We start from the raw sequence: 16,828 nt of genomic DNA on the forward strand, positions 1-16,828 counted from the left end.
TTTTTAAGCTCATAGATAACCTGATTTCATGATATTCAGTGAAGTAATCTTGTGTATCTCTAAGTTTCAATGAGACTGAATATATGACTCTTAGTGAGGCAGTTTACAAAGCAACATGAATTCAGAATCTTATGATTGAGCTTGACTTTATTACTACATCTCTGATACAGATTCTCACTGATAATAAAAGTATTATAGATCTTACAAAGATAATAGTCATTACAGTCTGAAGTAAACATATTGACACATGTTTTCATTTTTCATATTAACAGTTAAATCAGAGAATTATTGATTTAGAATACATTTTCATCACTCAGATAATAACAGATGAACTCACTAAATCTCTAGACACTGTGATATTTACATGATTCATGATTTTACTAGGTCTTACAGGTATAAAAGTTGAGAATGTTTAATTTTACATTTGTATTTGGTTTTGACAGACTATCTTGGTGATTTGAGTGTTTTTGTATGTGATTCTTGTTATCTCGAGAGGGGGTGTTTGTAAGGCCTAGGGCTTAGAGCATGCTTATATACACATCATGTGACTCACAGAAGACGCGGTGTATCTTATACTCATTTCCTGCTTCTCTACTATCTAGTTCTCTTCTTCAAGAATCAGTAATATTACATTCTAATATGAAGCTGCTGTCACTCTGATATTCATGTAATCAAGTTCTAACATACTAATTCTTCTTCTCTACAATATCAGTCATGGCCTTGCAGCTACAAAATCACAAAAATTTTCACTTCTTAACAACTATCATGACACTCACCCATGAAATGCAAAGCCTCATTGACCAAGTCAACCAACTGGCTGAGCAAAACTGTGTGATGATGAAAGAAAACACTTGTCTTATCTAACATCTAGATGCTCTGAATGAACATCCTGCTAGTGAACTCTCTCTGCTAAACTCTCATGCTCAACCTCATTCAATCAAGATCAAATTGTGAGAATCTGACATGTTTGACAGATTTACAGACATACACTTTTGACTACTGAACATGAATGATAATATCAGAGAACATCTCATCACTGCAGACATCTCTAAAATAGTCTTTGTAATCAGCTACTTAGCTCTCAAAATCTGTCAATGTGTTCAATGCATGCAAATTGACAATGACATGCATGTCATTATCTGGGAAATTCTCAAAGTCTGGCTGTGTGATAATTATCATGAAATCAATACAGCTCTCACTGCAGAATTACACATGAATTCTCTACAAATGCAGTACAATCAATGTGCAATTGATTTCATTACTGACTTTGAGATATTAACAGCAGATCTTCACTAAAATGATTCAGTTATCTGCTTTATGTTCTGTATCAAGTTAATCACATCAATTCTATGACAGATCAATCAAGCTTATTTTAATGTCTGACCTGTCACTTTCACTGATTAGAAAAAAGCTGTCATCACAGCTGAAAGCCACATCATCATATTCAAACAAATGATTCTCAATAATAACTACAATAACAAACAAGTCAGATTTGATTTGACATGTGACACATGAGACATGTGCAACTGCAAGAGTGCAGCTGACTGAGTATATTCATACTTCTCTGACAGGTCTTCTCACAGCACTAATAAGAACTCAGATATCACAGATACTGAATACTGAAAGTGTCAGTGCAAAGACTTCTACACCTGATGCAGTTATATGAGACACTGAGCTAATAACTGTCACATCTGCCTGACATCAGTAGTCATGACATCTGTACACTAGAGTATCTCACTGCTCAATACAATCTCTGATGATGAAAAAATACTCTCATACACTGTCTCACCTCACACCTGCTCAGCCTCTTCAAAATCAAAAAACAAATCAGCACATTGCTAGAAACAGTCACATGCAAACAAATGTTCTCAATTAACTCATTTACACAGTTCATTGATAATTACACTCTCTTCATACAGATCATATAATATGATATCTCTATATCACAAACTGCATCTGCTCTGAACAACATTATCTGCCTTCTTCAAGGCACTGACATACTCACTCTCTCAGCTATGATAGACTCAGGAGCAGAGTTCAATGTCATTATCTCTGTAGTTACTGAAGCTCTGAATGCTATAAAAGTTCTCACATCATGTATTCTCTTGAAAGATCTTCAAGACTGAAAATATCTCACTCATTTCTATATCTACAAGATAATCTTGTCAAACCCTGATAACTAATCAATGAAACACTACTTCATCTCAATGTCAATGTCACAGTCTCTGATACTGGAAATGCTCTGGCTGTGACATACTAATTCAGATATACACTGAGATTCTGATTGTCTCTTCAACAGATTCTGTATAAGACAGCTTAACAGCAATTGTCTCTTATAAGAGTCAAAGAATCTCACTCTCACTGATAACATCATTTCTGTCATTGCATAATTGCAAATCAGTCAGAACATCTCTATTATGTATCTATCTTCAGAGCTAGATGACTTCAAGAATGTCTTTCACTTACTCACAGTTAACACTCTAACCTCATGCTCAGAGACAGATATGAAAATTACTCTTATAGATGATAAATCTCTGAAGAAGACTTCACTCTACAATATGAGTTAATCAGAACTATAACTTCTAAAAAAATATATTGAAGAAAATCTTGAGTGTGAGTTTATACACTTAAGTAAGTCAGTATATATCTTCTCAGTGCTCTTCACACAGAAGAAAGATGAAATTAAACAATTTTATATGAATTATCAGAATTTAAATGCTATCACAGTTAAAAATCAATATATAATATCTCTTATATCAGAGCTTCTTGAATACTTCACTGAAATACACTGAGTTATAAAACTAGACCTAGTTCATGCATTTCATCTCCTGTGAATTGCAGAGGAGTATAAACATCTTACAGTCTTTAAGACATAATATAACAACTATAAATACCTAGTAGTACTCTTTGATCTCTGTAACTCACTCAGTCACTTTCAGTAATATATTCAGACAGCACTGCTCTCATACATTGATAATTTTACAGTAGTCTATATAGATGATGTTGTGATATACATTAAAGATTATAACTCAGATACTCATTGACAACATGTTAAACAAATACTGTAAAAATTCAGAGAAGCTCATCTAATATACAATCTCTTCAAATATCATTTTCTTCAAGAAGAAATAGACTTTGTAGACTATATAATTGAACATTACAGTATCTGCATGAATCTCAAACACATTGAGATAATAGTAGCATGGCTCACTCTCAAGTTAATCAGAGATGTTTATGAATTTCTGAGCTTTTGCAACTTCTATTACTGCTTTATACTTCACTACAGTAAGATAGCTCTGTCAATAACTAGTCTTCTCAAGACTAATAACATCTTTCAATGAACAGAGTCTGAGAACTCTAGCTTTCTCTTACTGAAAGAGATCTTTATCAAAGTCTTTCTGCTTATATTCTACTCAGATGAGTTTAATATAGTCATTTTCTATGATATCAGTGAATATATTATAAGTGAAATTCTCATACAGAAAGATTCTGACAGTCACTTATACTCAGTCATATTCTATAGCTGAAAAATGATAAGTGCTGAGTATAACTATGAAATCTATGATTAAGAAATGTTAGTAATAATAGAGTTAATCAAGTATTAAAGTCATTTCATCAGAAGCAATTATCATAGTACAGTTATATACAGTAATTATAACAATCTTCTGTTCTTTCTCATAATTAAGATTCTTAGCTGCTGTCAAGTAAGATGAGCTTAACATCTAAGCAAGCTTGATATTAGTATAAAGTATAAGAAAGATTGCAGTAACTCAGCAGATACACTCAGTCAGTGTTCAGACTATCAATCACACTCAGATGATCTTACAGAACTCATCAATATATTTTATAAATTTCTTAATAAATTCTGTGATTATCTCTGCAATGTTCATCTCAGCACTCTCACAGTAGTGTAAACAGTAGAGCTGATCTCAGTTATTCCTGCTCACATCTGAACACAGATACACACTGAAGATCACACTATAGAGCTGCTGCTGCAGATAATTCATGATAATCTTTCTGAAAATCTTGAATTACTCATATCTTTAACAGATTATAATAACCTGGAAAATTGAGTCATAGAGAATGATCTACTCTTTTATAAAGATAGAATCTTTATCTCAGATTATACACTTACTTAAGTTCTTATTCTGCAGAACTTTCATGACTCTCTTACTATAGAACACTTCAGATCTCACTGAATCTATGCATTGATAAACTGTTGATTCTGATAACTTATTATACAGTGTGATGTGAATAACTATATATACAGCTGTGAAGTATGCAGGCAATTCAAGTCTATCACTTATCAAGTATATGAAGAGCTCATATTCATCTTCATTTCAGATATCAATTGATATACAATCACTCTTAACTTTGTAGTAGGCCTACTTAAGTTCATCTGCTCAGTCACAGACATCACATTTGACACTGTTCTGATAATTATATGTAAAAGATTCAAACACTCTTATTATATTCTCATCAGAGTGAATCTTCTTCTGAAGATGTTTATACAGTTATTTACTAATAATGTCATCTGTTTTCATGAAATGTCAGCAGTCTTGATCTCAGACTGTGATTATCTTTTCATCTCAGAATTCTGATGCTTTCTTATCAATCTTCTTAATACTAATTATCATCTCTTCACTATCTATCATACACAGACTGATGATCAGATAGAAAGACAAAACTGTGAACTGAAAGTATATCTATATCTATATATCATCTACTTATAGAATAACTGAGTAGATCTTCTCATATTAGCTGAATTTACTTACAGTAATTCAGTATATTCTGCTCATGATCTCATCTCATTCTTCATGAATCTAGAATATCATCTCATATCTTTTATCATGTCTAATTTTTCTCTCTCACAATCAGATAATGCTGCTGCAGAATATTATGTAGTTCTCATCAAAGACACTCAGTGAGAGGCTTATAATCATCTTCTTCACTCTCAGAATCTCATGCAGCATTACATCTGTGACAAGCTCTGTAAGTTTTAGATAGATAATCTTGTTTTTCTTAATACAAAGAATATAAAAACATATCATCTCAACTGTAAGCTAGACTACAAGTTTCTTGAACTCTTCACTGTACATGCCTGTGTCAGTACACAGATATATCAACTCAATCTATCATCTTTCTATCATATATATAATGTATTTCATGTCTCACTTCTAGAATCATATCACATGTTCATTCTAAATAATCAGTATATTTCTCTGAAGATTCTACATTCTGATCTGAATAATGATAATGACATTCAAGAGATACTTGATGTCAAGCTTACTCAGAGAAACTGAATCAAATACCTAGTATATTGAATGAATCACAGTTCTCAATTTGATAAATAAATAGACTATGACTATCTCTCTAATACTCAGTCATATCTTGATATCTTCTACACTCACTATTCAATGAGATCTTAACAATCATCAGTAACAAACTCAGTATCAGATATCTTACAAGCAGACTCTGTACATACTAGCATACTTGACTCTTTTCAGACATAATATTATGATATTGATCACTATCAGAAGAATGATCTATAACAAGTCTCTTTATTTTTTATAGAGCAGAGCATGTTCTGCTAAGAAGTAGAACAGAGTATATCTTACTACAAGTTTCAAAAGTAGGGCTGAGAGCTCTCACTACTTCACATAAACTCTAGAGCAGAGTGCATCCTGCTAGAATCTCATATAAACTCTAGAACAGAGTGCATCTCACTAGAATCTCAGAACAGAGCAGAGTGTATCTCACTAATTTCACTCTTTAAGCTTTTCTTTTTTTTTGCCACTACTGTATACTCTAATTGCCTAATTGTCTGTATGTCTTACTATCTATATCACATGTATAATATAATAACCTCACCACTCTGGAGGAGGAATGAGGGAGGTGAGAAGGCAGAGTGTAAGACCTAGAGCTTAGAGCATGCTTACATACACATCATGTGACCCACAGAAGACGCGGTGCATCTTATACTCATTCTCTGCTTCTCTACTATCTAGTTCTCTTCTTCAAGAATCAGTAATATTACATCCTAATATGAAGCTGCTGTCACCCCGATATCCATGTAACCAAGTCCTAACAGTGTTGGCCCTTACGGCCGTTGCGGTTAGCGATCCCACTAGATCACGTGACCCACCACTATATTATGTTCCTGTAGATAGATCTATCAATACAACCTTCAACTATCCTACACAACACAACGTTATAACTTATCCTCCAAGAATAGCATCTGTATGAGTCTTTAGACAGAAATAGAACATGAGAGAATTCTGCTACTGATATTCACACTGTGCTGAGTGAGTGCATGCTCATCAACATGTCATCATCCTTGACTTGGAAATGAGCCATAGGCCCCTGTGCGGACCTCTTGAATGAAAGAATGCCTTGGAGGATTGAAATGAGGCAGATGTAGACAACTGCCAACGCCACAGTAGACAATTTCGGGGCGGGCCATCCAGGCAGGCGAGGACATGCCACTGGTCACCTTGCACTCTCCAGGAAGATCAGTGATTTACGCTCGCGATGTTAACCATGTTGATGGATGCTAGTGTCCCATCGTAGTAGCATGAGTGGGGATAGAAGGGGGCGAAGCACTCATTTTGTGAACAGTCATCTCTGAGAGGGCAAGAGGCCGGAGTGGTGGCGTCCGACCTTAGGGGACCGAATTGACGAGGAGCGCAGGACATGGGAAGGAGATGTTGTCAAGCGATGCACCAGCAGGATTATATGGTTGAAGGGGGTCTGTGAAGGCGGAGACGTGCGGCAGTTCCTGTTGTGGGATAGCGCTGGAAGCCATACCTGATCAGGGTGACGCTAAACCACTACGACGGACGCGCGCTAAACCCAACATGGGGGGTTGCCGATAACGGCCCCCCTGGTAAATACGAATTGTCCTTTTTATTCTTATTCTTCTATTTATTTTCTTCTTTAAAAACTCCAGATATAGATCGATAGATCGATAGAAGAGTATGTATGTAGAAGGAGGAAGGAAGCTGGATGAAAGGAGACACGGAAATAATGGTTTCCATCAAAAACTGAGTGACATCCGCAAAGCTCCCTCATGTACAGCGTAATGTGTGTGATGGTCTTCGTCCATTCCACCTTTGGTATAAGAGCCATTTCGCGCTTTCTTTCCTCTGACCTCATTTCTATCACTGCATGATTGATCTCTGCTCTGTGTCGAAGTTCAAATACGGATGCGCTAGAGCCTATCCATGGGTTAGTTTGCTTCTTCCGTTTTCAACTCTGGGAATCCACCGATATATTTCGCATCCCAATTCAACAAAAAAAAAAAGAAAAAAGAAAAAAAGAAAAAAAAAAAAGGCGAAAAATCCTGGATGCTTTTTGATGTTCTGCCACATACCTCAGCAGCCGACAGCCTCTCGCCACTCTCATAGCGCACGAGTTTACTGACCAGATCGCGCCCGTTGGATGACGCGCCGTTGAGTATCTCCGCCCAGGGTTTCGCCGGATACTCTTTAAACTGTATCTTGCCCCAGTCTGGGAGGTCCTTGTTCGACTAAATTTTTTTTGGTTGTTTCGCAATTGAATGTTTTGTTAGCTTACAATTTCGACAGAGAAAAGAAATATATAGGAAAATAACGGTAGCAAGAGGGAGAGGAGGAAAAGGGAAACGCAAACTTACAGGCCACGATTCAGCATTCGGTGTCCCCAACTTAACAAAAATGGACTGCACCAACGCCAATTCACTCCCCAGCTCCCCCGCGTCAAACAGATGCCTGTGGTCTATATCCACCGCCTCTGCAACCACGCAGCCAGCCGCCCAAAGGTCCAGACTGGTACCATACCGTTTATCCCCAAACAGAATCTCAGGAGGCCGGTAGCATGCCGTTCCTACATCCGTGATTTTCTTATCCGCAGCTTCCGAGTCCTTATCGGTAGGCGACCAGGCGATCCCAAAATCGGCCAGATATGCCGGGCCGTTGGAGTTGCGTAGGAGGATGTTCGACGGCTTGACGTCCCGATGGATGATCCCCTGCGCATGCACGTATGCGAGCGCCCGAAATAGATCGCGCAGATGTAGCCTTATTTGATGCGTCGAGAGCACCCTTCGGTGCATGAGGTCGTCAAAGTGCAGTGGTATGAACGGGAAGACGAGAATGAAGTGGCCGTCCGGTTGGGTGAAGGTGTCGAGTAAAGGGATGACGTTGGGGTTTGAGAGGGCGCTGAGGATCCGCGCTTCGCGTTTTGAATCGTGCGGCGGCGACATTATATGCGGCGTTGTCAGCTTTAGGGCCACCGTTGCTCCGCCGTCGTTTTTCGCTTTATATACCGTGGAGAATATGCCTTCTTGGTGGTATATGGCGTTCTCATAGCGGCCGATTCTTTTCCCGCAGGAGGCAGGAGCTGCGTCTGTATTAGACCCTTCATTGACAATGACACCTTCATTTCCATTTCCATTGTCAATGACGTCAGGCACACTCATAACGAGAGCTGGCTGCTCTCGATCATCCAGGTCGTCGATGGCCTTTTGGCATTCGGATTGGTATTGCTCCTATGGAGAGAATATTCTTTTTAACCTTTTCCTACCCGTACCACACATAAAGTTTCACGCGAATCAGGAAAAAAATAACGTACTTTACTTGCCGCCTGGCTGAACGCGCTATTTTCTAACTTCGTTGCCTCCGTGTGAGCTTCTGAGAAATTGGCGGATGGAACCGCACGCTGGTACGCCGCGATTCTTTGAAGTAGAGGGGTTGGAATGGTGAGCACAGCTGCTACCCCGCGTGAAGGGATCCTGACTGAGAGCCCAAGCAAGCACTTACATTAGCCTTACATTGGCCAAGCGATCTGTAAACCCGACATCTAACATCCAATCAGAATCGGATGTCATTTTCTATCCATGGATTTTTCCGCTCTTCAGTCTTGCTTTGGGAGTGTGATATGTGAGTGTGGAAGGTAGCTAGCTAGCTGCTAAAGTTTACGCTGGCAGGGCCGGTGTCACATAGGTTAGCTTACTTCGAAGTACCTCGTCATAAAAAGTATATTCCATAAAATCATAAGCTTGTTCTTCAACGAGCATTTAAGCAGTATTTTGATAGCACAATCATAATCTGAGGGAGGCCGAGCTTTGTCTAACTAGCTCCGTCTCAGCTGTTTCTTTCCATGTTCTCAAGCTAAATATAAAATTATAAGGTAGGATGGAATGGATACCGCTGTAAATCACGTGAGTACCGCTAAGGTTGCCTGTCTTGGCGCTCAGCAGCCTTCCCAATCGGGCAAAGGAGACTTCTCCCTCTCCGCAGCCAAACCTCCGACTACCTATCCCCAGTCACTCTCCCTCCGGCCACAGCTCGGAATACCTCTCCTGCTATTATTCCTTTTTCTCTCTGTCGAATTGCATTGTATTTTGTATTCTTTGAAGCCTCCTCTCCGTTCATCCGGTTTTGTCAGAATATGTTTTTATAGATTGCATTTCGCGGGATTCGTCATCGGCTTAATACCGTGAATTCACCATGGAATTGTCGCGACAGGACTATCCGGCCATTGTGGTGAGTTAAAACGGCTCGGGAAAATGGAATTATGTCTCTTTCCCCCGCCCCCCCTCTTTGTTTGTTGCCCTTGTCTGTTGGGCGTTGTTGCTAATGAACAATGGTTCCTTTGTTTAACAGGCCTCGTTAACCCCTACCCAAGCTTCAGCCGTCCTTACCGAACGCATACGATTAATTAGCAAGATAAACTCAGATATCGCGGACTGGCTTTCGGTACTTCTTTTTCCATTTTCTTTTCGCCTCTCAATCGGGGGTTTCCTGAGCGGACTTTCCACCGAGCGCAAACTTACAATCCAAACCTAGGAACGACGACGGGTGGAAGACGCATATTTTTTGGGCCTTCGTAGGCTCGCACGACGGCAATCGCAGGATGCATCCGCAGCATTGGGGTAAGCAATTGGTGCGATGCGAAATCGATGTTGAATTGGTTATTGACAAATTATTTTTATATCTATCTATTAGGGTCTTTCAAACACCATGGCAACGCATCCTCACTGCCACGGAATCATTAGCGGAATCCCATGAAACCCTTTCGCACGGGATCGAGGCGGACGTTGAACGGCCTTTGAAGGAATATGCTACTAGGAATAACGATATGCAATCCATCTCAACGATGCAACAGGATTTGGCGAATCTGGCAAAGGAGCTTGAGTCTGCGAAGAAGAAGGCCGACAAATTAAAAGATAAAGGCCCAAAGGCTGCGGCGAAAACATCCAGTGCCGTTTTAGCTGCGCAGGAGGTGGCGCAACAATGGGAATCGAGGGCACCTTTCGTTTTTGAACAGCTTCAGGCTGTCGATGAGCACCGCCTGAACCACCTCAGAGATGTTCTCACCCAGTTCCAGACTCACGAGGCAGATCACATCGAAAGAACTAGACGATATACTGAAAGTTGCCTTAATGCGCTATTAAACGTTCAGACCGACGAAGAGATTACAGCGTTTACTACGAAGGTAACAGGCGGCAGGGCTCCTGTCTCGAGAACAACAACGACGGATGCTGCAGCGACAACCTTACCCCCTTCGTCAGGCCAAATTCCAGCTGCCACTGGAGAACCTTTACGTCCCCCACCTAGAATCCATGACGATGCGGCTAGCCAGCGTTCCGGTCGATCGAACAAGGGCAGACTTGGTGCTGGTGAGTCATCGCTACTGAAAACTGACATAATTGGAAAAGGACTAACAAAATAATAGCACCCGAGCCGGTCGGGCACATGAGGCTTGGTGGCCTGAAACGGTTGGGTACTGTCATGGGCCGAAGAAAGAGTATTGTACATCATTCAACTGGGAACTCAGGTTCTCCGGAGAGGAAATTCCGGTCCCCATTCACCGCGTTCCGAAAGTCGGAGTCAACTCGAAACTTCCAGCAAGTTGAAATGCAACATAACCCCAGCGATTATCTGGCGCCAATTACCTCCAGGGATGATCTGTCGCTTCGCCGCCCTGCTTCCTCGCCTAGAGAGACAGCCCGCAGCGACTCGATTTCAGCATCGCATCAACGACCAACGACTCCCAACGGTGCTGGTGTTCCTGAAGAGAGTTCTATCCCAGAGACTACTGGGAAACATGGCAACTCCATGGAGCAAGCTCCGGCTACAGCCCAAGTATGATTACCAGCTCCGCAAATTTTCACGCACTGTTTTGCTGACTTTCCACTTTTCCACAGCCACCTAGAATAGATGCTGAGGGATATTCCGAGCGGCCGGCTAATCTTGACGAAATAACGCGACTTCAAAAAGAAGCTGCTGCTGCGTACGTTTTCTCTCTTCTTTGTTAGGAAATTAAGTGACTTACAGATGATTAGTGCCGAAGAGCCCGGTCTAAACCTCACTATTCGTGACCAACCTATCGAGGAGGACGAGGGTGAAGCGAAAATGGCTTTGAACGAGGTGGCGAACACCTTGCGATTGGTGAGCCGTGCCAGTTCTCCCTGTTTAGGTACTATGAAGCTAACCCCATTATTATAGAAAGCACAACAATCCGGCCTATCTCGTGGGGTTGGAACGTTGCGTGGACGCCGAGAGGTTAGGAACACCATTTTCGTCCCGAATCCACCCAGCGAAGATTCAAGCTTGAGCCCACTTCCCGGTCTAGTTGCGGGACCACCACCCGTTTCCCCATCGCACGTTCCCAAGATGGTCGCATCTCCTCCTAGTAGTCACGATGACCACGCTTTGTCGGATACAACGTCCATCCATTCGTCACAAACCCTTCATAGTCTGTCAGGACCTGTTTCACACCCTGATATGCCCGAGCCTGGCCTTAATGCATCCATTGTGGAAACGGTCAATGCCTGGTTCTCTGATGGCGCTGTTACCCGCTCCTTCGTTGTTGGAGAACTGGCTCTGGCGTATAACTCGACCACGAGCCCCCCTTCGGATCCTGAGCTTGTCCGCCTAAATAATTTCGACTTATTAGAAAAAGTCGCGGCAAATCCTATCCTCGCCACAGAAGCCGGACACTCCTTGAAAGGCAAGGAGAAGGAAAATGGCTCCGGTAACGAGGAAAGGAAGGGGGAATATCTAATCTCGCTTCCCAGTATCGCACGATCCACTCCCACGGTTGCTTTCAAATATCAAATACATCTCAATCCTTCTAACTTCTCGGCCTATTGCCCTATTATATTTAACCCTGTTTGGAATTTGGAAGAATTCCAAGCCAGCGTTATCATTACTTATTCAATAAACCCCAACTTCATTTCTGCAGAGTCATCCACACCTATCACACTTAAGAATCTCGTGCTCACCGTCAACCTGGACCTATCCCCACAAGAAGACGAAACCACCAAGCAGCCTCGCGAAGTTGCTCGCGCCACGGGAGCAGTCATGTATCCCAACACTGGCGCTACGTTCCGCCGCAAAACATCAGCCGTCACATGGAGAATGTCAGAGTTGGAAGTAACCACGGCAGGCGACCAACGGTTCCTCGCTCGATTTTCAACAACGGTGAGCGGACCCCGCAAGGGGAGAGTCGATGCCAAGTTCGACGTCCTGAATGCCAACAGCGGAGACAGGCTGGGTATCAGCGTTCAGACTTCTGGCCATAAGCAGGACAAGAAGGCCGATGACCCGTTTGCTGATGAGTCTCTGGCGACGGGTAATGGGACGACGGAATCACCAGAACCCAGCCCCGCATCGAAGACATGGGAAGAAGTCTCTACACGACGAATACTAACGGTGGGGCGATATATCTCTTTCGGATGAATTTCCTTATTTCTCCCTTCCTTTCTCTATTTTCCCCTTCTTCAAGTATGATATGTTCCTTTACCACCGAATAATGTGGAAATTTTTGTATTCTTATTCTGGCAGGCGGGGAGAAGATTGCGGTAACGGATGGATATATTGAGGCGGAAACAAAATGAATATTTCCCCTCATAGCCTCTTCTTTTGTTTGCTATTAACACTGCTCTTTCTTTTTCTTTTCCTTCCTTGCTTCTACTTTCCAGCTTAGAACAAGACACCACTTTCACTTTTCTGGGTTTTCTTTTTGTTTTCTTTTCTTTTTTTTTTTTTTTTTGTCTCTGCTTTTCACTCTCTTACTTCTTGAAGAATAAAGATTTCCCACTCATAACTAAATTTGGGTAACTTAATTCAATTGCGAAGACTGCCCTGCTTCTCCCTGAATACCTTCTCCTTTTTCAGTGGCGTCCCTAACACCCTTTCTTAATAATGCAGTTCCTGTGGTTTTCCCTCATCTATTTTATCATTCTTGTCAACATTTATTAAACTCATTATTGTTCTTATTCATTCAAGCACTCTTTATGCCCCGGTGGCCGAATGGTTAATGCGGCCACCTGGTAGCGCCTTGGTGTGGGAAACCAAGGCGTGTGGGTTCGAAACCCGCAGGGGATACATTAAATCCGGAACCCAAGCACCTCAGGTTCCTAATAAATACAGAGGTGTACAAATCGCTCCAATAAATCGCTCTATGTTCCTGGGCTGGGAAGTTATTATCGCATGTATCTAATTGTCACTCCTTTGTATTTCCTATGTTCTTGTTATCTTGGCGTGGTCTCAACACCTGTATTTCCTCCTGTATAACCAACACTTGGCCTGTATTTAACATCACGCAAGGACTCATCATAAGCTCCGCTTGCATATGAGTATAATGGAAGAATAATAATAATAATAATAAAGCACTCTTTATTTTCTTTATTATTCTGCTCTGATTTCAGGTATTGTAGTTAGAATTATGAAATTTTCAAAGAAAGAAGACTCAATTGAAGCTATAACTGATTTTTAAACTTCAATCTCACTTATTAACTGAGTGAAGAACTGCTGATTAATTTCATTTCTGATGTTGAAAATGAGATTTGAGTACAGCTTGTTTTTCTGAAAAATCTTTCTATTTAAGACTTTGAAAATGAGTTTTCTATTTCTTAAGATATGAAAGTTTTTCTTTTTTGCATTTATTTCTCTTCTTTTTTATATTGTAAAGAGTTTTTATATTCTGGGCAGAAATTTTCTGATTTTGCATATCTGAAATTGATAAATGTATAGTAGTTAACTCTATAGATATTAGAAAAACTCTGAGAACTAAAAGTTCTCAGATAGATGTCATAGTCTCTGACTGTATACATCTATAATTGAAGAAGAAGAATAATAATAATAATCTTCTTTTTTATAAAGAGGTATATAAGCATTATTCTTCTGAGTTTTTTCAGAATTTCAAGCAGATTTTGAGATAACAGGTTTTGAAACAGTAGATTCTGCTGCTTATACATATGTTTTCTTCTGATTTGAAGAAGAAGAAGAAGAAGAAGAGTTAGTAATTATACTAGAAATTTTCAAAAATTTCTGAACTGTATTTAAAATTTCAAATTTAAACTTAATCATCTTCTGTAGTTATCTAGTCTAAGTATGAAGAATTAATAGAACTTCTTTATTCATCTCAATTAAACACTGTTTTTCAAGAATTTTATCAGCTTTTTCAAGTTCTTGTATTTTAAGAACTTATTATTTCTTCATTTCTTCTTTCTTTCTTCTCTTCAGAATTTCAATCTCAGAAATAGTATCTGAGAAAACATATTTTTCCACATTAACTTAGTGTATTTTTAAACTCATTTTACTTTCTCAATGAAAAGTTAGTCAGACTGTTTCAATTAAAAGATTTATTAGTCTATTTTAAATTGAAAAGTTAATTAGACTATTTTAATTGAAAGATTTATCTATCTATTTTCAATTGAAAAGTTTATCAGACTATTTCAAAAGATTAAAAGACTTTTATATACAGAATATCTGATTTTTTTTTACACTAGTTCAGTAACTAGATTAGATTTTCGCCCCGGTGGCCGAATGATTAATGCGGCCACCTGGTAGCGCCTTGGTGTGGGAAACCAAGGTGCATGGGTTCGAAACCCGCAGGGGATACATTAAATCCGGAACTCAAGCACCTCAGGTTTCTAATAAATACAGAGGTGTACAAATCGCTTCAATGAATCGCTCTATGTTCCTGGGCTGGGAAGTTATTATCGCATGTATCTAATTGTCACTCCTTTGTATTTTCCTATGTTCTTGTTATCTTGGCGTGGTCTCAACACCTGTATTTCCTCCTGTATAACCAACACTTGACCTGTATTTAACATCACGCAAGGACTCATCATAAGCTCCGCTTGCATATGAGTATAATGAAAGAATAATAATAATAATAATAATAGATTAGATTTTTAAAGAGAATCTAATAAATTAATAAAATCTTTACAATCTCTTTCTTGAGATACAGTGAGGAAAAGTATAATGATAACTGATAATTAGATAATATAACAGTTTTTAAGAGAAAAACTGACAAGAAATAAGTTAATTTTTTGCAGAGAAATTGATTAAAACTATTTAATTTTATTCTAAATTATTCAATTCTTCTCACACAACAAGTATGCAACTCAAATCAGTTAATAAACAGTGTAAAAAAGAATTAAGTATTAATAAAAGCTCTTCAGTCACTGAATAAGTAAATCTTACTTAAAAGAATGTGAAATTATGACAGAAAATAACTCTGTTTTTAATTTTTTATAAGAATATTATGTAAAACTCAGAGAAAAACACTATATTTTTTCAAGAGAAGTAAAAAAATAATTCTGAGATCTTTTTTTACATTAACTGCTACAGAAGAATAAGATAAAAACTTCTAAAATATATACTATTATTAGACTGACTGTGTGACTGTGTCTGAAACCAGAACCAGAATTTTTAATAGTCTCATTGCTAATTTAACAGATCTCATTACACAGTTCTAACATTAGATAGTAGTCTCATACTGTCTCAGTGAGACTTACTATCTACTCTTATCACATTTTTCAAATAAGATCATGATTTTCACTTCTCAATTTAAATTATTTTTGATACTTTAAATAATGTTAAATCTCATTTGAGTGTTATTAAAAAGCATTACTTTTTAAAAAATTAAAAATAGTCTAAAAAAAATCTTAAAATGTCTAAAAATAGTAACTTTATATCAAGAATGAAACTAAATGAGATCTAATGAGATCACTTTCTCATTTTTTTCAAGTCATGATTTCATTTTGAGATCTGATCTATAGTCACTTTGCATGTTTATTTAATGATTAGTCTCAGCAGAATTCATACTAAGAAATGTATAGAATCAGACTAAATGAAATCAAACATGAAATTCATAGTCTCAGTAATTAGTCTAACTATTGTATACTTTCTATCAAGACTTTTACTCTTCAGAGTCTTAATATTATAGAGAATATAAGTCTGTTTCTATATAATGATATAAATATTATCAACAGAATGTAGAGGAACTGATTATTTATATCTTAAAATAGAAGACTTTGTAAATAATTATATTAATATAGAGTTAATTCTTAAATTCAATAGAAATCTAGTATTACTATTCTTAATCTCTTACACAATTCATTGAATATTGAGGTATTAAAACTAGATTTAATATATCTCACTAGACTGACCGTGTGACCGTGTCTGAAATCAGGACCAAACTTTACAGTTGTCACATTGTCTAAAAGCATTACTTCTGATCATGGTTTGTGTTCATCACATTAATCTCAAATCCTGTTATTTCAAATATTAAAGATTTCAGATTCACTTTTCAAATAAAAATCTAGTTCTAGATAAAGAATATGTTTGAATTCTTAGTCACATTTTCATTCTGATCTCATTATTGAAAATGACATCAAATGAAATCATGAAATCATTTCTCACTTACATAATATCATAACATAGTGCTCATTTGTTGAAAATTCAACAGAGAGTATTATCAAATATTATTACTTTTCTGAACACAGATTATAATCAATATTATTTTAATTAAAAAAAAAATGTAAAATACAAAA

The 16,828-nt window shown here is 38.5% G+C and overlaps 2 protein-coding genes and 1 pseudogene across 3 annotated transcripts; 2 read left to right on the top strand and 1 right to left on the bottom strand.

The window, feature by feature from the left end:
- Positions 1–6,090: 6,090 nt before the first annotated feature.
- Positions 6,091–9,146, bottom strand: BDCG_01048 (CMGC/CDK protein kinase). Its single transcript, XM_045416557.1, has 5 exons — positions 8,796–9,146; positions 8,608–8,710; positions 7,655–8,524; positions 7,373–7,528; positions 6,091–7,217 (listed from the first exon to the last, which is right to left on the bottom strand). The coding sequence occupies exons 1-5, from the start codon at positions 8,861–8,863 to the stop codon at positions 7,161–7,163; spliced, it is 1,254 nt and encodes a 417-aa protein (XP_045272259.1). The 5' UTR covers positions 8,864–9,146; the 3' UTR covers positions 6,091–7,160.
- Positions 9,147–9,205: 59 nt separating this feature from the next.
- On the top strand, positions 9,206–15,174 carry BDCG_01049 (fes/CIP4 domain-containing protein). Its single transcript, XM_045416558.1, has 9 exons — positions 9,206–9,521; positions 9,642–9,734; positions 9,825–9,910; positions 9,984–10,657; positions 10,714–11,123; positions 11,186–11,271; positions 11,324–11,429; positions 11,487–13,417; positions 14,936–15,174. Exons 1-8 carry the CDS (start codon positions 9,486–9,488, stop codon positions 12,720–12,722), a joined length of 2,727 nt encoding a protein of 908 aa, XP_045272260.1. The 5' UTR covers positions 9,206–9,485; the 3' UTR covers positions 12,723–13,417; positions 14,936–15,174.
- BDCG_16266 lies at positions 13,282–13,370 on the top strand (annotated as a pseudogene). The gene has a single exon. The product of its transcript is annotated as a tRNA-OTHER (tRNA).
- Positions 15,175–16,828: the final 1,654 nt, after the last annotated feature.

The sequence above is a fragment of the Blastomyces dermatitidis genome (assembly GCF_000003525.1).
Source record: "Blastomyces dermatitidis ER-3 genomic scaffold supercont1.1, whole genome shotgun sequence".
In the NCBI taxonomy this organism is placed as follows: domain Eukaryota; kingdom Fungi; phylum Ascomycota; class Eurotiomycetes; order Onygenales; family Ajellomycetaceae; genus Blastomyces; species Blastomyces dermatitidis.

Excerpts from the sequence above, each read along its gene's own strand:
- BDCG_01048 (XM_045416557.1), bottom strand. The coding sequence starts at position 8,863 with ATGACATCCGATTCTGATTGGATGTTAGATGTCGGGTTTACAGATCGC. Across the intron at positions 7,529-7,654 it reads CGAATGCTGAATCGTGGCCT|TCGAACAAGGACCTCCCAGA; the intron begins GTAAGTTTGCGT and ends AAAAAAATTTAG. Across the intron at positions 7,218-7,372 it reads AGAGGCTGTCGGCTGCTGAG|GCTCTAGCGCATCCGTATTT; the intron begins GTATGTGGCAGA and ends ACCCATGGATAG.
- BDCG_01049 (XM_045416558.1), top strand. The coding sequence starts at position 9,486 with ATGGAATTGTCGCGACAGGACTATCCGGCCATTGTG. Across the intron at positions 9,522-9,641 it reads AGGACTATCCGGCCATTGTG|GCCTCGTTAACCCCTACCCA; the intron begins GTGAGTTAAAAC and ends TTTGTTTAACAG. Across the intron at positions 9,911-9,983 it reads GATGCATCCGCAGCATTGGG|GGTCTTTCAAACACCATGGC; the intron begins GTAAGCAATTGG and ends TCTATCTATTAG.